The 24,835-nt window shown below is 39.0% G+C and overlaps 1 protein-coding gene across 2 annotated transcripts in view; it reads right to left on the bottom strand.

Annotated features, from left to right (window-relative positions):
• Positions 1 to 223: 223 nt before the first annotated feature.
• Positions 224 to 24,835, bottom strand: part of jph3b (junctophilin 3b) — a 187,616-nt gene continuing 163,004 nt past the window's right edge. Inside the window, exons 4-6 of one of the 2 annotated variants that reach the window (XR_013576935.1) lie at positions 19,289 to 20,175; positions 12,440 to 12,795; positions 224 to 2,203 (exon numbers count right to left, since the gene is read on the bottom strand). Coding sequence is in view for 1 of the 2 variants with exons in the window: in XM_078544418.1 (XP_078400544.1) it covers positions 12,715 to 12,795; positions 19,289 to 20,175 (968 nt within the window). In the remaining variant the exon portion in view is untranslated. Of the gene's footprint in view, positions 2,204 to 5,053; positions 12,796 to 19,288; positions 20,176 to 24,835 lie in introns of those variants that run through there. The other variant, XM_078544418.1, reaches the window with a different exon arrangement.

Below are 24,835 nucleotides of genomic sequence, written 5' to 3'. Positions count from 1 at the left end.
TTTTCCCTCCTGTCAGTCATTCACAGCAGCTGTAGAAAGGTCAGCTGCTTGGATTGGGTTGTCCTCCCTGTTGTTGCTTGGACTGGGCTGTCCTCACTGTTGAAGAGTACACAATAGCAGGCAATGTGTATGCATTTGGAGGGCAAAAAGTAAACCAATCAACATTTTGCACCTTGAAAGCTCCTACATTAAAGCACATTTGTATCAATTTGAGATTCTTGAAGATTAAAACTCTTAAAGGACTTTCGAGTTACCAATCAGTCTTTTAACAGCAGTTGCATGAAGTTGACTATTTATTGCTTATAGTATATAGGAATAAGATATATTGTTTAAAGATGCATAACCATAACTTGCATTCACAACTGTAAATTTTTGCTTAATTGCAGTAAGAATCCAAAGAAAAATTACACTGAAGCATTGTGCAAGAAAAAAAATATTTAAAGCTTTAAGCAATTTTCTTCAGGGCATTAATCATTTCATTATTACAGGTTTTTTGTTTGGGTTGAACCAAGCATCAGTCACTAATTTACTTTGGTGAGTAGCAGAATTTTGTTTCTATGTCAGTTTTTAAAATGTGATGCATATGTAATTCAGCAAAAACCCAAGAAACTATTATTATATTGAACAGGAGTGAGTTGGAAGTATTTCATCGTATCAAATGTTAATAATTTAGGAGCAACGTTTGCATCATCACAGTCACTGAATGGATTTAAGTGGGGCCACCATGGTCTTAAAACTACCTTACAGAAATATTTATAAAACAAGGCATTTTTGAGGGAGAGCAAAGTGAGAAACAAATATGAAAACAAAGACAAAGACCTGGTGTAACTTTGAACTATTTCTTTAAAATTAAATTAGAATGAATATAATTCATAAGTCAACATTCCCTTTTAAAGCATAAAATCTTCACACATTATCAGAGAGTAAAGAATGAATCTTCAAACATCTGCTTACATGCAAAAAAACATTTTTAGGTTGAAAAAACTGACAGATTCAAACCATTGAACTCTACTTTGAGTCACAAAAGGCAACAACTTGTTTATCATAATAGGCATTTTTGTGCTGTCTGAGGCAAAGTGTTTACTTGAACAAAGTTTTTGTTTGCATGTTATCAACTGCAAGTAACTCTGTCATGCAATGTTCAACAAAGTTTAAAATAACACAGAAACCATAGTTGTACATTGGAACTTATTTCCCATCTGGAAAGCATACAGAAACAGAATTGTATATTTGAGATTCATGGCGTCTTGATATTGTGATTTAAAACTGCAGTGTCCTATACCCAACGTATAAATTTCAGACCAATTTCAAAAATCATTGTCTATGAACCATAGATCTTAATTGGGCCGATTTAGAAGCCAACTATAAAATAATTACTGCAATCAAATTCAAAATTCATAAAGGTAATTTGGAAATAAATCCATTGTCACTTTTTTAAAAACCAACCAACAAAGGACTCCAAAACAGAAATAGTGAATGTTTAATGCAACCTTTGTTAATTAGAAACTTATAAACCCTATGCCGATTTGCACAGATATTGAATTTGTATCGATTGGATTTATTAAACCAAATTAATTTGCTCTTACAGAATTTTATAATGTTACACTGTTCTCTGAAGATTGCTCATGTAATTAAGTAGACAAATAACATTTCTGTACTGTTCAATGATGTATTAGGTTTGCAGTTGAATTCTAACCAAACCTGATGAAAGCAATACCTTCTCATAGGCTGACGTGTACAATGCCGTAGCTTTCCATGCTCTGTGCAGAGCTGCAGCATGCAGACTGTACATTAATTGGCTAGATTACAGTCTATGTACTTCATCAAAGCCCCAGCATAATAATTATAAAGTAGATCAATGGTGGTTTTTAGCAGTCTAAAAGCTTGTTGCATTTTATCCCTGTAGATGAACTGTTATATTATGACACATGCAAATAAATGCACAGGGCCATTGTAATAGTCAATACTTTTAAGATTGCACTAAAAATGAAACGTGTATGTATTTATATATTTCCCAAGTTTTTCTTTTTTCTGCCAAAGTCTTCCTTATTGTCATATTCTTCATTCAAAAGATCAGGGCCTGCAGTGGTTCTGGGCTTCTTAATGACTGCAGATTGGCCAGTAGAAGGCACACTTGTAGTTGGACAACATGTAAAATATTAGTAAATTGTTAACATTGCATCAATGGCTGCCAATCCTGGGTCTGAAATGATAAAAGTGAAAAAAGGAGTGCTGATACTCAGGTAGTACTATCCTACTAAACCACAGAGGGTTTCAGTCAATTCTTCTCTGGCTGTAAATTTTACCAGGATATTACCTGCCAAATAAAAGCGCCCACAAAATGCATAGAAGGGTGGGAGGTTGGTAGTGTAGTCTCCAGGTGGCCCCTGACTTTAAAGAAAGAGTTGTAGATAGTATTTACACATTGATAAAAGTCCAGTTATCAATGTTTAGTTGATTACACCTCTGTGAAGCATCTTGGGACTTTTTCTATGTTAAAGATGCTATTTAAGTGCAAGTTGTTATTGTTGTGCTACTTCTGGTCTCAACAATACAACTGCTGGATATCCTTGAACAAAAGAGCTTACTTTGTCAGTTATGGCAGAAGTGTTAAATCATATAATGATGTTTTACTTCCATTCTTCATTGAACCCTTTTCTCCATAGCATTCAGAACAGTTTTCAGTCTAGATGAAGTACACTCGAATATATAGTGTCCCCATGGATGATCATTTAACAAAATAAAGAGTAGAATCTTCAGTATTCATGGACTCCTCTATAACTTTAGATGTAGTTCACAGGAAAAGCAAGATCTCCATTTTTGGAATTCTGAATCTTCATGTCCAGGTATAATTTCAATAATTTTACTGGAGTAAGATGATGATGTTACACATTGCTGTACCAACTCACTGCACCTTATAGTGGTAGGACGTGAGTTCATGCCTGTGATTCTCATTCAGCCCGCTCCTAAACTTAGATGAGCCATTGAAGGGAGGCAGTAATTGGAAGCTGAGGAACAAAGAAGAGGGAAAATTTCAGGGTCCATCACCCTGGCCCACTTGTCCTAAAGCTGGTTACAGAGTCTGTATCTTTTGTGCTCATTACTTTGACCAGGGACAAAAGAGTGTGGAAATAATTAAAAAGCAGGGCTTTGAAAATAAACAGTAAAAAATTGCTGTTTACAACATGTTATGATGCTTTCACAAATTTAACTTGAAAAAAATGCAACATCTTTTCAAGTGAGGGAAAATGCACTGTACATCATCTCTGTCCTTAATATCAGCCAGACAATGGAAAATACTCTCTTCATATTTCAGGCACTTATAAAATCAACCTGGAAAGAGACTCGGTGGCCTTTCCCTTTCTGTTGACCTTGTTCTCTGGTCTGATACCAGGAACTGTTCAACCAAGCAGAACAGCTAACAGTAATGTCTAATCCCTAGAGTAAACTCAGGCAGTTTAAGAAAATCCAAATGTATTTCCTATTCTGTACATTACTCAGCTGTGCTCACCATTAAAGAGGATATTATGACCCAACTGAAAGGCTAACATCCAGTTAAATCCAAGATTAAAGATCTGACAACCTCAGTACAACTATTGACATTGGTTCGGACTGTGGAAGTGAGATTTAAATGTTACTAAAGAGTATTAGACAGTTTCACTTCTGTTCTTAAGAAAACATAAAATATCTCAGGAGACCCAAGAATGAAAGGTGACGGAACTACATCGCATGTCCGTATGAACATTATGGGGAAATAGCTTTTACTGTGCCAGCTGATATTACCAGTGTGAAAATCAATCATGGAAATATTATCTCTTAGGAACGTTAATAGTTAATTCCAAGGAACAAAGTTAACAGGGGAATTCCTCCCACCACCCCCCAACATGGCTCACTTTCCTTCTCCCACCAGATAATCAGTACTGTTGGACCTAAATCATGCCTTAATCAGAAGTTGTAAGAAATTTTCTTTGGTGACCCAAGAGCCTGGGATGAAGCACTGATAAAAAAGAGATTTTGCAGGTGACCCCATCTTGCCTTATTTTACAGGACCAAGGAGACTCAGTTCAAAATACCAAATTTCAGAAAGTTTGGGTCAAATGTACCTCTCTTTGAACTGTTAATGGCAGGATAGCAAGAAAGGACCTTTTTTGAATATATTTTAAAAATAGTACATATGCTAATACTTCTTTAAGGACATGGTAAAATGACTTATCTAGAGCCCTCAGAATGCAGTGATTGAGTAACATGTATTTTCTGGTAGGGGTGGACAAATTAACTAGCTCAATTTTGTTTTTCCTGATGCCCTGGCACATTAGACTAGAAAATTAACATAACTCTTAGCTTGAAGAATTTTGCCACTCAGTTAGGTAGAAAGCCCATGAAAGATCTGATGCTTAAAGATAGACTTTCAGATTAACTAGGGTCCCTTTTCACAAATTTTTCTAAAAAATTAGAACATTATGACACAAAATCTCCAAAACATGAGGTCTGAAGTTGAAAGAGCTGTTGGCTACTGACCTGAAGGAAAGATATTTTGCCATGTAAAAGACAAAGTAGAGGATGTCAGGAAATGTATTCTCCAGAGTACGTGTATATGCAAAACTCTACCTCCAGGATAGATCAATGGGGTGAAGAGCTTGAAAGAGCTGTGGATGAAGCCTTAGCCACCGAATGCGGGTGTACACATCACAATTTATCATTAATACAATTCAATGAATTTCCAAAACTGAAAAATTGTCGATTCAGGTAAGTGTTGCAATAATATAGAGGCAACACTCAATAGTGTCCAGACGTTGGCAATGTTCCCTCTAATTTGTTTTTGTTGTGCATGGCCTATTCATTTAAGTGTGTGGGTCCTTTAAAGTTCTTTTGTGCTTCTGTGCACAAATGGTATTTTAAAGGGGCTGATTTGTGCTAGGTCTATGCGGGGACTTTTGGGTTGCTGCATAGTCAGGCGGCTGTGCAGCTTGGAGGGAACATTGGTCTCTTCTGAAATCATTATTGCTGGAAGATGCTTTTCAAAAAATTCTTTGACACTAAAACTGCTGTTTCTTTGAATCAGCTGAATTAAATATATAAAGAGGGAAAATGGCAAAGTAGAACAATTTAGATTAGGAAATACAGATAAATAGATAAGGACACATGAGGGAGAAAGGAATAGAAGGATATGCTGATAGGGATAGATGATGAAAGGTCGGAGGAGGCTCATGCGAAGCATAAACATTGGTATAGACCAGTTAGATTGAATACTGTATGTTCTATTCAATATAAGAAATCTGCAGCTGAAATAATTTGTTCACAGATTCTTAAAGATTACTTATAAGCAAATAAACAAATGACTTAAGCAAGTTAGCTGCTAGTTTACATTCTGAAGGAAGGAGATAATCCTTGTTTTTTTTTCCTGTGTTATGTAATTTAAATGTGCCATACAAAATATATCACCTGAAATTCATAAAGCAAGGAGATACAATATTCTAATTTTTGTATTTTCTTATTTAGTCTGAAGAATAGAACACTATTTGTCGACCACTATCCAGATCATATTAATAATTTTGAAATGATGGCAAAACGTTTTGGATTTTATTTATTGGGGTTCAGACTGAAAAATGAAAGAGGGAACTCATAAGCTACATTAAGTATATTGTAAAAACTTACATATGGAGATATTAGTATACTCCAAATATCACACTAATATCAGACATAGGAGACATAGCCATAATTTATCAAGGGCATGGTCATGCATAGCATTTTAAGACAAATATATATTCTGTTTCTGTTGTTCTTTAAATTATAATTTACCACTTTTTATTTGGATTTAAGTAAAGCAATCACATCAGAATTATTTAGGATAAATGGAACTCCTTGATCATCCAACCTCATACACAATACTTGCAACAGTCCTATAAAATATAAAAGAAAGCTAATCTTAGTCAAATTAAACTGATAGTATCAAAAGACCCTAACCCCATACTCCACACCTCTTGCTGAAAGCAGCTGATATACCTTCAGAAATTATACTCTCAAATCACATTCATATGATTACTAGCTTTCTGATCAACACATGGACAATCATTAAACGTCTACAATTTCCCTGATAATCAAACACGATGCAGCCAGGAGTTCTAGAAGATTACAGCATTATAACAAAAATCCATCCCTGACTAAACACTTTCCCTTTACTGTTGTTATTGACAGCGAACTTCAAAGACAATCTATAATCCAAATTAATAATTAATTTCTAGTTATACAACTGCAACTCAATAGCCAATAACCAAGCCTGTGTCAAAAAATATAACCTGAAAGCAGACAAGTGCAACAATGGCTCAGTAGTACACTTGCTTCTGAATCACAAGGCTCTTGGTTTAAATCCCACGCCAAGTCTTGAGCACAAAAATCAAGGCTGACCAGTGCAGTACTGAGGGAACATTGCACTGTTAGAGGGTACTGTCTTTTGGATGAGATGTTAAACCAAGGCCCCATATGCCTGCACAGAAGATGTAAAAGATTCCGTGACACCAGAGCAGGTGAATTATCCCTGGTGTCCGGGCCAATATTTATTCCTCAATCAACATCACAAAAAACAGTTTATCTAGTCATTATCACATTGATGTTTCTAGAAATTTGCTGAGTGCAAATTAGCTGCCATGCTTCCTACGTTCCAACAGCAACTGCTCTTTAAAAAGTACTTAATTCACTGTAATGCATTTTGAGACGTCCGGTGATCATGAAAAGCGCTCTACAAGTGCAAGTCTTTTTTCTTTTTTTTAAATACTCTTTCAGATCTTCCAGCATGGGAATAGTTTTAGCCTTAAGTTAACTAACCAGGTCACACAGCTTTTTTCATTTGTTCATGCAATGTGAGCTTCACTGGCAAGGCCAGCATTGTTGCCCATCGCTAACTTCCCTTAAGAAGATAGTGGAGAGCAGCTTTCACACAAGTTGAATTTGCCCTGTACAATACCAGCATGCTCAAATGAATTCTAGGTAGGCAAGCCAACATAAAGCAACATTTATGAACCAAGAGAAAGTACGTGGTTGGACAGTTCCTTATGGCTAAAAGAACTGAATTGATCAAAAGAATTTTTCATTGTCAAGAGTAGGCGCATTAGTTACTGAGAAAGACCATGGAAACAAATGGTATAGATTAGTTAAGGAAACAATGAAACATTACCGAAGAGATTGAGGAAGTTGGTGAAAAGGCGGGAGTGAGATGAGCTAAAGAGCAATGATTTTCTAGCGGTAACTGACCTTTTCACATTCCTAAAATTTAATATTTTCCAAAATGGCAAGAATCTCTTTGGAGTTTCTTTTTGTCTCCAGTAAAAATGGTTCACAGAAGTGTAAAGCATGACAGACATGTGTGGAAGATAACTTTTGACATTTAATATTGGAACCCTACTGTGGTAACCTACATCATGATGAGTGTTGAAAAAGGTTGAAAAGAAAGTACTCAAGGCCTAGATTTCTGAACCATAGTTGATGTTGGAAAAATTACCTATCTTATGTTTTTAGGGGAATGGGCCCTCCCGATTGTAAATAATAACCGCCATTAAATGCAGCTTCATAACATAAGTGAGAAGGATAATCCATCCAAAGGGATTACCAGCAGAAACAATGTTAATGTGCACTCAAGACTATGTGGATTCAACCAGGGTGCTTCATTGGTAGGATAACCTAAATAATTCACAGCATTTTAAATTTTGAAAATCATGTGTGGTTCAGGTAGATTTTTTTTAACCCTTATATTCGGATTTGTTTATGTTTATAAACGAATCAAAGTAATATAATGCAATATAGACAACAAATATTTTCATCTTATCAAGTGGCAAAGTTGAAATATTTATACAGTACTTCGTGTCAATTCATTGAAGTACTAGGATGGGTCTTGGTGGTTTGTTCCGTGTACAATGTTGTTTTCCATTTAAAGTTTTAGCTTTTAAAATGAAATGTTATGTTGTGCGCATGACTGGTGCCAAGGCATAAAATGGATTGGATAACAGATCACACAAACTGTGATGAATCCAGATGCTGCAGAAAATTAAAACCAAAAATATCACTGAACACAAAGATGGACTTTAAAAAGGTGCTTTTCAGAGTAAAAATCCATAACATGCAAAAGTAGGTTGTTTAACATACAGGTGTCACAGCTGCTTTTATGAGAAGTTTTAGTCTTTGTTGCACTATTTCACCTCTAATCGTTGGTTCATTCATATAACCATTTATAACTAAAAGTAGATATAGATATATAAAATAAATGGACAATCCCACTCTAGGCGTGAGAAATACAATGAACATTTAAGTCTTTGAATGGCCACGTATGCACTTTTTTTTGTTTACACTTATTTCTAATGCTGGGCAAATACCCATGCAGTCCAACTCAATCAAAGTGGTATTTTTAACCCAGCTTCAATTTAGCTACATGATTTAGCTAATTACCATCATTAGTGATGACTGTCCAGTTTTCCCTATTTCCCTTGTTCAAAAAAACACAAGATTTTACATGTAGCTCGCCTCCATTTTCTGTTGAGAAATAATACTTTCCAGTCAAAGTGCTATCAGTGTTATACCCAACTAGGTAGTGAATCTGCAGTCAGGTTCCTTGAACAAGGACAACTTGAAGTTTCTCTGCCTTTACTGTGAGTTATGTTCTGTTTATCTGACATTTCTTGGTGGCGAAGTGGACTTAAGAAAGTGATGAGATGTAAAGCATCTGGGTAGATTATGCACCAAAAATATACCTGTTTAGAAGAAATTATCTCTAAAGAAATAGAATTCCATTTTGAAAATGAGTTTTTTTCTAATTTCATTGATTTCTTACAATTATGTGGCAATATTTGGTTGCAACCTATCAATTGAATGGCACACAATGGCTGCAGTAACATTTATTTCTGACAAACCGAATATCAAGTGGCTGAGAAAAATAAATTATAAATAAAACATGTTGCTGTGATCCTTGTAAATGTCAGCAGTAACACTTACCTCTGAGTCAGAGGGTTGTGGGCACAAGCCCTAGTCCAGGACTTTGGCATATAACCCGAGGAAATACTGCACTGTTGAAGGTGCTACTTTTTGGGCGTGATGTTAAGCAGCCATTTGTCTGCTTAGGTGACACCATTTCAGAAAGCACATGGGAATTCTCTTGGTGTCATAGACAACATTTACCCCTCAAGCAAAACATATTAATTGGTCGTTTATCTTTTCTGTACAATTATGTTGTGTGCAAATTTACTGTCTTGTTTATATACATTACAATTTTGAACACCCTTCAAAAGTATTGAATTGAATGAAGGATTTTGGGATATCCAGAGGATGTGAAAAGTGCTGTGTAAATTCAAGTTCTTTCTTCTGTCACTTTATGACTGTTTTCTTTATTGGTCATGTTCCCAGCTGATGCATTCATTGTACTAAATAATAAATGTTGTTGATTATATGTGTAGTTCGTAAAAATGGTGTCAGATGTTAGAATTGTGGGGTAGTGGGGTGGGGCTGGTAAGGGGGGGGAGGTGGAATAGTTGTATTTTTTTTAAAAAGATGGTTCCATTGGGCCAGATTTTCATGGAATCTGGTGAGGCCTTTAAAAATGGCTGGCAGAACCCAGATGCAAATGTCATGACCCATTTCCAATGGATCCCATTTTTGCCAGCAGGGTCAAAGGAGTGTGAATCTCACAGGTAAGAAATCCAAACTCAGCAAGACCATTTGAAATTAATGCTGAGTTCAAACAGAGTCTATCTGGCTGTTCCAATGGCCTTAACCCACATTGTGGGAGCCACAAATTGATGGAATAGACATAAACACTCTTGAAGGGTGGATAAGGTCTGTTTAAGTGTCGTGATCTGAAGCTTTTTAATTGCCCAGCCTTCTAAACATGAAAAAAACAAGCTGAAGCTGTCAGAGTAATGATGTAGGTTGAGAAATATTACCATCTGTTCCTGCAGTTTCAACAGAGTTATTTGTTGACATTCCCCAAAGGCTGTTATTTAGCTGAGGTGGTTATGAATGCTTGGCTGAGTTTCAAAAGCAACAAAAGCACTTAGTGGGGAGATGAGTTCACATTTTGATTATCAATTTAAAGAGGCTATTAAAAGATTAGCTGTCTTTGAGGTGGTTTCTGAATAGAAGTTTGTTTTTAATAACAGATTGAACACTAGAGGGGGTTTCATGAATGGGAGTTTTTTCAGTATCAAGTATATATGAGTGACAGCTGTATTAGACTGTTAAAACTTCAATTTTTTTCATCTCCACGCGGCTCCTGAGGTCTGCCCATAGTGGATAATGGGTGAGTGGCTGTGGACGCGGAATGGGACAATGAGGTGGAATGGAAGAGGCGTGGGGGTATGAGGTGGCATGGCGGTGACATGGAGGTCAATGGGGGGTATGATTTAGCAGAGAGGGACCATGGAAAGTGGGTGGGGAGGGAGGGAAGAGGGGGTGTGAGGAGTGAGGGCTTGAGGGACCAACAGCTTCTAAAGCCAGAAAAACTGGCTTTCTAATCTGTCTGTCTCAGAACTCACCCACCCATGTGGCCGCCTATGACCTGCTTCTGGGGTTGGCAGGCCCAACTCTTATTAACCCACGCCTCCACGAAAATTGGGTGCAATGGAGCCCTTTAAACTAGGTCTGCCAAATCGGGAAATTTCCCAACTCAAATTACCCTCCTCAGTAGCAAATATCTGGCCCACCATCTCTGATGCCTGGTTATAAACTCATTACTGACAACCTCAAGTGGCCATTGTGAACATTTAATTGCAATGATCGCTCTTTCCCTTCAATTATTAATGGAAATCCAGATAACACCTATATAATTATAATGCTTTATAAATTCCTGCTGTAGTCTGACCAGCTGTTAATGGTTGACACCTAACTGCAGGGGGCAGGAGGGCCGGGGGGATTATTTATTAAAATTAGGGAAAGCTCATTTTCAACATGATTGATATCTGATCAAAGAAACATATATCAATAACAATTCGATTTTTTGTTGGACTACCAAGACTAAATTTTCTAACTATCAAATCCCCACCCCAGTGCAAAGTCAAATCTTATTTATTTTGTAGACTGTTTTATATTTACAACTATTAAAAAGTAAATTCACAACCATTTCACCATTTCATGCCAGCTATAGCTTTGTAAGCAGCCTTGCATTGTAATAATTGAAGAACTACGAAAAACCATTGACAAAATATATTTTATAAAAATTAGATGCAAAAGCCACAAAGTCTTGGCGTGGGGTTTTCCCCGTGGGCTTCAGGACCCCACTGTTACCCTCAAATGGGGGTCAGAAACACACACTGTGTGGGGAAACAGTCATTCATCAGTGATTTTCCCCGAATGGGCCAGTTAGTAGCCAGATTGCAGGTTCACCATCCAATTAAGGACAGCTGGCAGGCTTTTGAAGCTGGAGGGTGAATAGAAGGCCTACTAGGTTGGAAGCAGCAGCTAAGTGAGGGAGAGGGCACCTCAGGATGGAAGCATCTTCTTTCTAACTTCTAAAATAAAAAGTGGCCTCAGCAGCCGGCCCACCTTCGTGGGGGGAATTTCCTCCATAGGGTGGCCTGCACCTGCAGCTAAAGCCAGACAGGCAGGGCAGACCTCTAAGCCTGCCTCCAGAGAGCCACACTGTTTCCCAATGCCTCTGGGAATCTGGAGCCCAATTGGAAAATTCCAGTCAGCTTCTGACAATAGGCCTTAACAGGCTACCTGTCTCCCTGCTGCCACTGCCCACCCCCCTCAACTCCCCTCCAGGAAATGGCCCAAGTGCTAGATAGAGCCAGGGAACTGGCACGCTGGCCAGAGGTGCAAATTTCCACCTTGCCCACCTCCGTGCCCATCCCCATCACGGCTAAAAACCCTCCCCTTGGACTCAGAATTCACTCCTTAAACCCTGAAATCTTTATGTGGCTTTCAAGATGTACACATTTTCATACCTGGAAAATTATTGTCATTAAAATTTCAAATATTAAATGTTATGAAATGGTCTATATGGAGCCAGGAACATCTCTTAATTCACAATCTCTGAAAGTACTAAACAGTCATTTGCAGATACTGATTGTGTTTTGGTGCATAAGTGCTACTGTTAAGTAAAAAGTTAAATAGCCTCTATCACCTTTTAAACTGCTGCAATCTTCAAAAGAATATGTCTAAAAAAATGATTAAAAGTTATGAAATAGTTGTATAGGCTTGTAAGTGAACCTAATGAGTTGATTTCTGTGGCATATTTGTTTTCTTATTCAGCTCATTTTAATCAAAATACTATGAATGTTTCCACAACAATAAATAAGAGAATATTATGATAGTTTTGAAAATTGACTTGAGTAGACCAACAAAAAATTATACTGTAAACTATAGTGTCTCAAGTACATTCAGAGTAAATCCTCATTGATAACCAAATGGACATTTCACTGTCTTAAGTTTCTTGATGTCAGAACTAAGGTAATTTTACCTTCCTCCTGGTTTGTCTATATTTCTTCTCTTGAAACATTGCATGTTAAATCATTGAAGTAATGGGGAAGCATATTTCACCATTCTGTCATGCCACAGAGCTATTTTATTTATGCCATTAATTTTGACTAAAATCCAGTATTGTTATCTAGGAAAGGCAAAATGTGAAGAAGTTGACCATGTTCTCAGTAAAAGCTGACTTTTTCAGATTGAAGTACATCAGTTTTCTTTTATGCAATTTCATGTTTTCTCTTATTTAAATTGACAAATAGGCATTCAAATAAAAAAGTGAATAAACAAAATGGCGACACTGATGTTTAGCAAAATCACCATAGCAACCAGAATAGGATTGGAGCCCTAAAAGAGAAAAGAAACAAACATGAGACATAGAAATTAGGTGACCCCCAACAATATAACAAATAAGTATGTTTGACATCATTTTTTTTAAAGAAGATAATTTACCCAAACTTTTCACTACTCAAAAATGGTCATCATTTTTAATAGCAGAAACATCTTAGTGATTAGTATGCACCACTGTTAGCCCTTTGTGAAGTAAACACTTCCAAATAATTAGAATTAACCTGCATCTGTACATTTGATCTCAACTTTCTGTTAGTAACAGTCACTGTTTAAACAACAGTATTCAAATGAAAACAAATTAGAAAACAGGCGACATTACACCTAATGTAAAATAAATAGATGCTGCTTTTCTCTATAATCGACCAACTGTCCATGAAATGACATGTTTCAAAGTCTGGTCTTTTGGTCTGATGATCCTGTTTATGGGACATTAATTATAAAGACCTATATCCTCCTTACCCAGCATATAAAATATCTTGGAAACCTTATTCTGGAGAATGAAAAACCAGAAGTTTGTCCCAATGATTTCAGAGGCACATGTGCAATAACTAATTCTGATCTGCTGCTAATACTGTCAGGTTTCATAAAAATGAATAATATGTCTCTCAAAATCTTACTAAAAGATGGTGGCCCATTTGTCATATTGAAATTCCAGAATCTAATGTTACAACACCGATTATTATTCAAAATTCTGCATTTGCAATTTGTTGCTCCAGTTTGCAGTTGTTAACAATTTTTAAAGTTATTGAGATTTGGATGGGGCACCATCACTCCTTATGTGATTTCAGACTCATTAGTTCCCGAGGAGTTATTCAGCAGCTCCAACTGGCAACTATGTCGGATCATTTGCACAATTCAAACATAAATTATACTCTATACAGATGATGTATCTCAAACACATCTTTTGGAAGTAAATCATTATTAAACATTTTAAAACTATTTGGGCTACCCAGGTGCACCATTGCACTATGACACAGAGTAAGATATGGGTTTTTCTTAGTGATTCCTAAAGCAGAAGGCTGAGAACAGGGAAAAAGTAACCATGCCACCTTTGTTTGCCATTTAGTGGCTTGTTCAAGAATGGTACATGTATAAACCTGGGAATAAATCACCTGCCAAACCTTGCAGCTTGGAAATGGTTCATGGAATAAGTAGCATTTAAAAGCAAAAAATGTTTTTTAAAAAATCAGAGGGAAAGAATTTTTAAATTATTCCTCAACCTGATTATTTACATGACACCACAAGAGGTAATCAATATCTGAGTAAACCATCAACAATTGTAGCAAATATTTAATCTATTTCAAATTTTAGACTGAAGAATGTATTATGTTGCAGTGCTTTAGTGCAATTTTTGTTGAGTGAGGCAAACATCGTATTACAATCTGTGTGTGACTGCAAGTACTTTTGTTAATACTCTTTGGACTGTGTGGGATTTAAGGTATAACTGACAAACTGTGAATTTCCTTCCTGTTCATCCCTTGCATTCTATACTGAAAATTAATTCCTAGTGAGGATAAGACAATGATATTATTTAATAATGTACCACAGTTATAAAGAGGTTAAAAGCTATTTGCCTTATACAGGCAAGCTGCCACAATCCAAAAATAATTTATTATGTCCTACAGGAACTTAGATTAAGCGGCTAATGCAAAGTATTGAACCTCAGCCTGGATTAATCAGGCCATTTCAGTTAGCCTTTGACTGTACAATGGAACTGTATCTGTTTAGATAACTTATACGTTTAAAAGCCATAACTTCCAATTTGATGACAAAAAAATGTATTAACTGTTGTCTATACAAAGTAATCTTATTGAGCTGCAGGTAATTCATTTCAGATATGTCTACTTAAATACAGGGAACCTTTAATGAAGTTATAAGCTGTTGCTAGGTAACTACTGAGAAAGCTAATGAGATGGCAGTATTTAATGGCTCAGCAGATCTTAGGCACTGAAGTAGTTGTGCTTCTTAAAATGAGCTAATGAAAGGTTGAAGAAATAGCTAGGGTAATGATGTTTAATGGCTCCTCGTGCTGATTTTCATTGTGATATTAATGTGAGTAAAGTGATGCTGACAAACCAGACAATTTCTAGAAATTGATTAACATCCAGTAAATAGAAAATTTAAGGCAGAAGGAGGCCATTTGGCCCATTCCTAAAGTGGCAGGCTAAGAATATTTCAAATATTTCTTTGAACTATTTTCCCTGTAAAAGTCACATCATATTTCCTATCAGCTTCACTTAGTTTATCTCATTTCTACGCTATAATAGTAGTTGTATAATGGAAGAGCTGTATTTAAAACCTCCTTATCACACAGATAATAAATATCACACATGTAATATATTGGTTAGATACAAAGAGAATATTTTGACGGCGATAGTGTAAAGTGGGTGACAGCAAATTGAAGCCCAGTTTACATCTCTCCCAATTTTTTTTCTGTTGAATCTATAACTGGCCTCACAATCCCTTCAGCCCTAATGAATGTTCTGACTGTCTGCTTATCTGAATCAAAATCCTGTGGTCATACAATATACCCCAACTCTCTAGAAGAAAGAAGATGCACTTCTTTACTGTAACAACACAGTCTTGCTGCTGGAAACATAACAAAATATGTGGGATATATGCCAACCCGAAATAATCTTGTTATAGGTGTAAATGACTTAGGTATAGGGTGTAGAATTTCAAGGCTTTCACATGAAATCCAAAATTATTGATTTAGTAAATAATGAGCAGGATAGTAACAGAACTCAGGAGGATATAGACAGACTGGTGATATGGGTGGACACATGGCAGATGCAGTTTAATCGGGATAAGTGTGAAATGATGCACCTTGAGAGAAACAACATGGAGAGGCAGTATAATATAAATGGTGCTGCTTTGAGGGGGCTACAAGAGCAGAAGGACCTGGGGGTATAAATTCACAGGTCTTTGAAGGTGACAGGGCAAGTTCATAAGGCAGTGCGGAAAGCATGTGGGATACTTGACTTTGTAAATAGGGGCATTAAATACAAAAGCAAAAAAGTCATGGGCCTGAATGTTCAGCTCGGCGGGCCCATGATCGGCCAGGAAACGGACCGCTGACCGTGATCGGCCCCTGACCGCGATTTCATGCTAGCTGGCCAATTAACGACCAGCCAGCGTGAAGCACGCACTGGAAAGCTCAGCGCTGAGAGAAAGCTCCCTGAAGGTAGAGAGCTGCCTCAGGGAGCTGCAGACTCAAAAACCACGAAATAAAGTTTTGAAAATCAGAAAAAAAACGTCCAAGCATCACAATCAGGCACCTGAACATATAGATGATAAAAATGCTATCCACGGATTTTTATTTTTATTTTATTTAATAACGGAAACCTCATCCCACCCTTGGATGAGGTTTGATGAAAAATGCAAAGTCCACCTAGCCGATTTGCCCATCCGCCAACCATAAGGTTGGACAGGCCACGAAAAATCAGAGACAATTGTGCCACTAATGGGCTTAGTTGCCCTCTTAATTGTCGGCAGCTGACTACCAAATGGAATATCACGTTAGCATGGGATGACGTCAGGATGCTCGCCCGATGTCTTCTTGCGCTATTTTATGCCCAATTGGGTTGGGCACGCGCCCACCTGTGAGGTGTAATATTCTGCCCATGCTAAACTTTGTAACTAGTTAAGTCTCAACTGGAGCATTGTGTGCAATTCTGAACACCACACTTTAAGAAAGGACATCAATGCCTTGGAGAAGGTGAAGAGGAGGCATAAAATGGATAAGGGAGTTAAATTTTTGGGCGGATTGGAGAAACTGGGATTGTTCTCCTTAGATTGGAAAAGGTTAAGGGGAGACCTAATAAAGGTATTCAAGATTATGAGGGGTTTTCATAGACTAATTGGAGAGAAACTATTTCCTCAGGCAAGTGGGTTTGTAACCAGAGACCATAGATTTAAAATAATTGGCAAAAGAGCTAGAGAAGAAATGATGAGAAATTTCTTCACAAAGAAGTTGTTAAGATCTGGAATGTACGACCTGAAATGGTGGTTCGAATCAGATTCCATAGTCGCTCCCAAAAGGCAATTGGACATGTAATTGAAGAAGACTAATTCACAGGGTTAAGTGGAAAAAGATGGGGTCTGAGACTAAATTGAACAACTCTTTCTGAGAGCCAGCCTGACAGACGAAGATGCCTCCTTCTGTGTTATAAGATTCTCTGATGATATGAAATATGTAGTTCTCAGGGTTATAGCAACTCAAAATTAAACCTCCATTGATGGAATTTTGAAGAAAGCAGAATCAGATTTTCTGTAGCAGGTGAAAGTAACTTTCATATTAAAGATATGGGAGGTTTTAATACACCACCTGCTTGTACAATAAAATTGATATAGTAATGAAATATAACTTTCTTGTGTTGACTTTTACGCAACATGTATGATCCAACTTTGATACGACTGGTCTACTCTCTGCTAAACCATTAAATGTGGAAAGTGGCCAACTGAGCTGCAGCACCTACAGGACCTGTTGGTTATTTGATTACACCTGCTGAATTATTGGATAAATCAATCGATATTTGCTCAGTTAGCGTCTCAAGGTATATGTAGCATAGGCAGGTAAATGCAGTTAAGGTACAGATTGACCATAATCTAACTGAATTGTTAAACAGTTTTGAGGGGGCTAAATAGCCTAATCCATTTTCCCATTAGATAAATTATATATTTAATAGCTACTATTCAGTCTCTTTGTCCTTGACAGTTTTCATTTCTGAATTAAAATTTCCACCACACTATAACTGTATATTTGTCAGTATGTGTGACTTTTACAAGCAAATAGTATTGTCTTTTCCTTTCTGATTTCACAGATTGCTAGTAAATTAATTAAAAGAAACAAATTTTTTAACCATGTTGTGCTAAGTAATTGGATCTCTTTCCATACATTTATTCAGTGGACCATTTTCCAGCAATTATATTGTGTATTTTGTGTCAGAGATAATTCAGAGGCATAACTTTTTTTAAAAAGATCGTGACTGGAATTTTTTTTGCAGGTGGTCGGTTTCTTAAACTTAATTTTAGAATGATTTCATCTGAATTATACAAAGTAAAATCAATTTCTAACTGACAGCCGCATTGGCAATAAAAGATTACCGCCAGGTGGAAAGGGCAATAAAAGAGCTCAAGCTCTGTCAAATTATGCAAATTTCTGGGACTTGTTTTAGGCTTCTTGGGGTCTGGATCAGAATCGGGCAGAATTTAAAAATTGCCCTGTTAGCTGGCATGCCAGTTACCTGGCTCCGTCCTGCCCCCAGGCCTTTTTTAGTGGAGGAAGGATGGAGAGGTAGCAGGGTCACCCACCCACACACGGCATGTAACTGACGTGGCTCAATAAGGGTCAGTTAAGCCCAATGAAAGGAGGCCGACTTGGATTTTCCTGTCGGCTTCCAGATTCCCACAGGCAACGGGACCAGTTTAAATACCTGGAGGCGGGCTCCTGGCGGCAGACTGGGGGCTGGGGTGGCAGTGGTCCAGGCAGGCTGAGAGGCCCTCCCTGCCTGCTTGGGTGCTGCAGGCTCCCCCTACCCCACTAGAAAAGGTAGCTTGATTGCAAAAGTAATATTTTTAATTTAAACTTTAAAGAGGCTGGAGAGCAAGTGCCTCCATTTTGAAGCACCCTCTCTCTTATTTACCTTCCATTACGGCCTGCTGCTTCTTTCAGGCTGGAAGCCCCCTGATTGACCCTTCAGCTATGAAAGTCCACCCACCATCCTTAATTGGATTGTGAGCCAGCCCTCTGGCCATTAATTGGCCGCCCTGGGGAAAGTCCCATTTCCCACAGTATGGCTTCTGACCCACATTTCAGTCTGTCAGCAGGGTTCGGAAGCCGGCAGGAAAAATTCTGCCTCTGGAATGAGCTTAACACTTAAACAGGAAACCTCTCTCTTGCATATAAAGTGAGGTATTCCTTTGCAGCTGAAATTCACACTACACTGTCTGCTAACTTGAAAATCGAGCCCAAAAATCTCAGTGGACATAGCAATTTAAATCTGAAGGTTGGTTAGAGTCATTCCTTCTATTACATTAAACTAACTTGTAGAATATATTTTTCTTATAAAATCAGTCAACTGGGATCACAAATGATTGTGCCCGACTGTTTTGAAGTTTTTGTTTGATAGCTATGAGCTACAAAGAAAATTTACAGCTTGAACTGTAAGTCACCTGTAATTTTATAATTTTGTGCTTATCAAAATGTGGGATGGCAGTGCTGGAAATAGAATAGACAATGAGAGTGACACATAATAGGAAGTTGATCTTGAGAGTCCATGCTGCAGTAACATACTATAAGATCCTGTTGCTTGTTATTGACATACAGGAGTTTCGCTTGTACCCAGGTAGCTTTAGTATGAGTACAGGTTTGTCTTTAACCTCAAACAAACATTAAATATTACTTCTTTTCCAAAACTTGCATTTGATTTGATCAAAGTTGAAATTAGATGCCCCTATTTAACAAAGGTAAGTTTTGCAAACTACTTACTGAATTGGATTTATATTGAACCATCACTTCCTCTTCACACTGTGGTATAGTTACTGTCTTTGAATTTAGTGACATACTAATATCATGCCTTGATGGTCGAGGCTCCAGCTTTACATTCATTCTCAGGGTCTCCAGCCTTTGTACATTGGGCTCAGAGGGGGGCATAGGTCTGAAGTTCTCTTTATTTTGTGTTGTGGGTTTTAGCCTCTGAACTCCATAGCTAAGAAAGTCTGGGTGGTAATCTTCCATCATGTTTTTGGAGCTGAGATTACTGTAGTGTTTTTCTGAAAATGTATCTTGCACATAGGACTCCATGCGTTGTAGGGGCTTCATTTCCATTTCGTAGTTACTAAGTTTTTCTTCGTCCTGCTCATGCAGTTGGCTACCTGAATCATGATTATGCAACCGATAGGATGTCCATGAAAAAGTTGGTGACTCTGTTCCTTTTCTGTCAGTGGGTCTGTGTTTGTATTTGCATTCGTTACCTCTTTCCCTGATCTCCTCAGCTATCGATGGTGTATTTGAGTGGCTGCTTCCTTTGCTTCCTCCTCTTCGATTGCCCAATCGCTGCTTATCATTCCAGTTAGTAGGTCTTGGGTATTCATCCCTTCCACCTTCCAGCAGCACCTGAATGTCTTGCCCTTTGTCATGTTCTAAGTTGACCTGTCTCACAAGCCTTGAATTCTTTTTTCTGTACTTTGGTGGTGAGGTTGATGGTGAGCTGGATGATCGGCTTGGTACAGGGCTGTGTTCTGGAGTAAGATCTGGGGGTGTTGTTCCCTTCCGGTAGAGCTCTGGACTCTCTTCGGGAGGTGGACTTTCTGATGAAATTCTGTCTATCTCGTTCTCAGTTGAGTTCTGGTGCTTCGGCCTTTGATACTCAATTCCTGATGGGAAAACAATTCCAGCATTAAACTTTCAATAAATCTTCAATATGCACACTCCTACCCCTCTTGCTAACATCTACATCATTGAATATTTATTTAAATGCAAATGATGCAAAGTACTTTACTCAACCGATTATGAATGGAAAAACTTTTATCTATTCTTTTCACAGGATTGGGCATGCTGGCTAGCCAGCATTTATTGCCCATCCCTAATTGCCCTTAAGAAGGTGATGGTGAGCCACCTTCTTGAACTGCTGCAGTCCCTGTGATGTAGGTGCACTCACAGTGCTGTTCAGGAGGGAGTTCCAGGATTTTGACACAGTAACAGTGAAGGAATGGTGATATAGTTCAAAGTCAAGATGGTGTGTGGCTTGGAGAGGAAATTGTGGTGGTGGTATTCCCCTGAATCTGCTGCCCTTGTTCTTCTTGGTGCCGGAGGTCGTGGGCTTGGAAGGTGCTGTTGAAGGAGCCTTGGTGAATTGCTGCAGTGCATCTTGTGGATGGTACACACTGCTGCCACTGTCTATTGGTGGTGGAGGCAGTGGATGTTTAAAGTGGTAGATGCGGTGCCAATCAAGCTGGCTGCCTTGTCCTGGATGATGTTGAGCTTCTGATGTTAGAGCTGCACTCATCCAGGCAAGTGGAGAGTATTCCACACACTTCTGACTTGTGCCTTGTAGACAGTGGACAAGCGTTGGGGTGTCAGGGGGTGAGTTACTCTCTGCGGAATTCCTAGCCTCTGACCTGCTCTTGTAGCCACAGCGTTTACGTGGCTGGTCCAGTTCAGTTTCTGGCCAATGGTAACTCCCAGGGTGTGATAGTGGGGGATTCAGTGTGGCAATGCCACAGAATGTCAAGGGGGGACAGTTGGATTCTCTCTTTTTGGAAATGGTCATTGCCTGGCACTTGTGTAGTGTGATTGTTACTTGCCACTTATCAGCCCAATCCTGGATGTTGTCCAGGTCTTGTTGCATATGTTCAGCTTTTCATGTGTAGGCTACCTCCTTTTTGGATGCAAGTTTGGCTCATGGGATTAGCCAGTCCATCTACTAACATACTACCTGTTATCAGAATCCAGTGCTCCCCTCCTGTCCTACTCTTGTCTCCTGTTTTCTCAGCACGTTTAACTTCAGATACCAGTTCCCATATATGGAGGATGGGAGAAGAGCTAAATATAAAACCTGAGGGGGGAAATGTAGCTATGGATTGAAGGTCAAAGAAGAAATGGCTTTAGGACTGTACTATAGCATTAATTCCAGGGTCCAGATAGTGGATTCTCCTTGATTTGATAGAATGATCCCATAGCTTTCTTATCAGGATAACAGTACTCCACCTCCCTCCAGCCTTTGAATTAGAATGAATCATCATGATGTCAGCCATATATTTACAGCAGCACATTCTTTTTAATACTTCCTTTCAAGAAAATTGTGTAAGATACTAAATGGCGATTTCAAATAATTTTTAGATATTGATAACACCTTGTTTGTGCTGCATTCCTTCACTTATGTGGGCATGATCTGCATTTTTACTGTAAATATATATAAGAAAATGCACACAACACTGGCCAGAATTTTGCACTCCCTTCCCCAGGCAGTTGTTAGGAGGGTGAAGTGGGGTTGGGGTAAGAGTGTAAAATTACAGGGACAGGATTCCCTCTGGGTTCCCACCTGCCCGACCTCGCAGCAATTTTTACACTGGGCTGGGCAAGGCTTCAGATGGGAAGCCCCCCCCCCTCTTGCCCCATTGGGGCCTTTAAGTGGCTCATTAATGGTCACTTAAGGGCTGTTTCCCACTCAGCCTCAATTTTTAGGCTGGTGGGCAGAAATTCCATGGGGGAAATTTGAAATTAAAGAAAGTTAGATCTTAGACGGGAAGAGGGGGTGGGTGTGCCTCCATCAGAAGCTTCCTTCTGACTGGGGGCGCCTTCCCCTTAAAGCCCGGTACCTTCAGACCTCCCACCCAACCACACACCCTGCCCCCCACCCCCGGCCTATCCCTCGCGATCCCCCCAGGCCTTTGCCTACCCTTCCCACCCTGGAACCCCTGACACTTACTTGTTCATTAGATAAGTTTCTTACAGTACAACTGCTACTTTATTCAATTGAATTAAGTCTTGTTTAACCTTAGATTCCTACAGATCATTATAGTCCTAAACTTGGAAGAAATAATACCCTCCTCTCAGAAAATAACCTTGAGACCTGAGTATGGTGGCCAAACCTTATTCTGAGGCCAATTTACCTATGGAAACAGGGATTTTTCTGGAAGGGGCTCCAATTGCATGTCCTGAGCCATAATATTTTTCTTCTTGAGTTCTCTGCCTGAAGGCAAGTCCAACCCACAGCGCCACAACCTCCGCCATGGCTAGGGCAAGGAGGCAGATCCTGAATCCACCCCAGCTAGAATAGGGATCGAACCCTGTGCTGCTGGCACCAATCTAATCCAGACCAGCTGACCAGTCAACTGAGTCAACCAGCCCCCAAGGAATCCAAGTTGCTGTGGCAATGTACACTTTTACATGCATGTTATGGCCTGGAGCTACGGATAGTGATGGTAGAGGCTCCAATTTCTTTCCATCACATGGCTGAACGAGACACTCTCCCGCTCTTACTTGCCTGCCATTGGCTTATGTTTGAAGGATTTACAAGTTGATACTCAACCTATTTGGCCACATTATGAACACACCTTCCTTGGCCATCAAGTCCTGGAGACTTCAACCCGGAGCTTCTGGCTCACAGGCAGGGATGATACCACTGTGCCACAAGACCCCCCCCCCCTACCCAAGTAATAATATTGCCCATAAAATAATATACCAAAGTAAGATACCACTTATTGCTGATATTGCAATGAGGTTCCTCACTCGAAAGGCTATTGTAACATGACAATGCCTACAACCTTCTTGAGTTATTGATTTTCACACTCATTGTCACCTCAAGCCGAAATTCCACAAACACTTGAACCAGTAATGATCAGTCAATACTGCGATATCATCACAGGTAACTATTTCCCACAACACTGATCTTTAAATACTGTATCATCATATCAGCTCCATGTCCTTGCTCATAATGATATAGCTATTGTGCAATTCTTGTTCCGATTTTGAATCTGAGGCCTGAATTTTTGTAATGATGGAGAGGGTCTCCAGCTTAGCCAAAATGGCACTGGAGTCCCACCCTTGAATCCAACACCCAACATTTTTGCTAGGGGGATACAGGGGCAGTTGTAGTTTGCACATCTGTGGTTCATAGTGGCAGCTGCCCTTGTAAAGGTGCAGCTGCCTTCAAACAGATCCAATTTTCATAACTGGGATGTCCATAACATGACTTGTGGGGCATTTAGACCTTTCAGGAAATGGTCTGAACTTATTGGAGTTCTTCAGAGAGGTAGGTTACCCTTTTGGCGAGGTCCAGGGACATCTTTAGGAGAGGCCAGGTGCTGTTTGGGAGAGGTCAGGTGGCCTTTGGGATTGTTAAAATTAAACATGAATGTGTGTCAAAATTGAATAAACTCATTGGAACTGTCAGGTTGATTGGAACTGTCAAGCTATCAAGGCATTTAAATCTCCTGATATTTATTTTTTTTAAATGGTGCAATTTAAAAAAAACAATGCTTGCTATTTCTCTCTGTCTGTTAACATAAGCCTGAGGGATATCAACATGTGCTACATGACTGATTTCAAAGGCTCTTTAAAACAGTGGGGTACCTGTCAGTTCACAGTTTGATTGACTGCTCCAAGTGGTTATAAAGTCTTTGATGTGGGGCTGTGAATACAAATGCTTGTTTTTATAATTGATTAAGCACTTGAATGAAATGTTTGTTTTTAATAAGGGATTATGTGGTTGAAGGAACGTAAATGCAGTAAATGGGTTTTATGTATGAGTATTTTTTTATAAAAATAAAGTCTGCAATAGATACTTAGAACTTTATTTCATTTCAGCATGGTTCCTGAGGTTTGCTCATGATGAATACTGGGTGAATTGGCATGGAGGTTGTAAGGGCAAAGGGTGGTGGGTGGGAGGGCATGGGTTAACATGAGTTGGTACCAAGTTGACATAGGGACTATAAAGGGCCATGGGGGAATGGGTAGAGGGGCATAGGAGCTCTAAAGGTCCATGGGGGTGGGTACAGTGTCATAAGGTCGCATGGGTTGGCATGGATGGGACATTGGGAGTGTGTTGGGGTGTGAGGGGTGAGGGCTGGCGGGCTGTTTTTTGTTTTATTGCCCCAGCTGTAAAAAAAAAGTCCCAGATCACTGAGGTGAGCCTTTCACGCAGCCCACCTCTGCAACCAGCAGCCCCTGTGGCTGCCTCCAAACTGTTTCCAGGGGTGGAGGGCCCTCGGAATGAAAATTAGATCTTCTGGGGCATTTCCTCCTGAGTCAGGTTTGTGGAGCCCAGGAATCCTCCTGACTGTGCTCCCAACTCGGGAGTGAAAATTCAGGCCTGAATGTTCATTTTCTATCAGTCATTGTCCCCAATCTCATCCCAGTTTTTCTTTTGCAATATCATATTCAACATTGATTGCCCACTTTTCTATCACGATATGGTTTTATCCCTTTGTGACCAGAGCTGAATGTAACCCAAATGTCATCCACCCAGACTAACCTCTGGAAAAGTAATGCAGTTAGTCCATGATTCTTTGCTATTTTGTTAACCATGGCAGT

This window comes from Cetorhinus maximus, chromosome 6 (assembly GCF_964194155.1).
Source record: "Cetorhinus maximus chromosome 6, sCetMax3.hap1.1, whole genome shotgun sequence".
Lineage (NCBI taxonomy): Eukaryota > Metazoa > Chordata > Chondrichthyes > Lamniformes > Cetorhinidae > Cetorhinus > Cetorhinus maximus.
The sequence above is the reverse complement of the archived record's forward strand: the minus strand, read 5'-3'. Positions and strand labels throughout refer to the sequence as shown.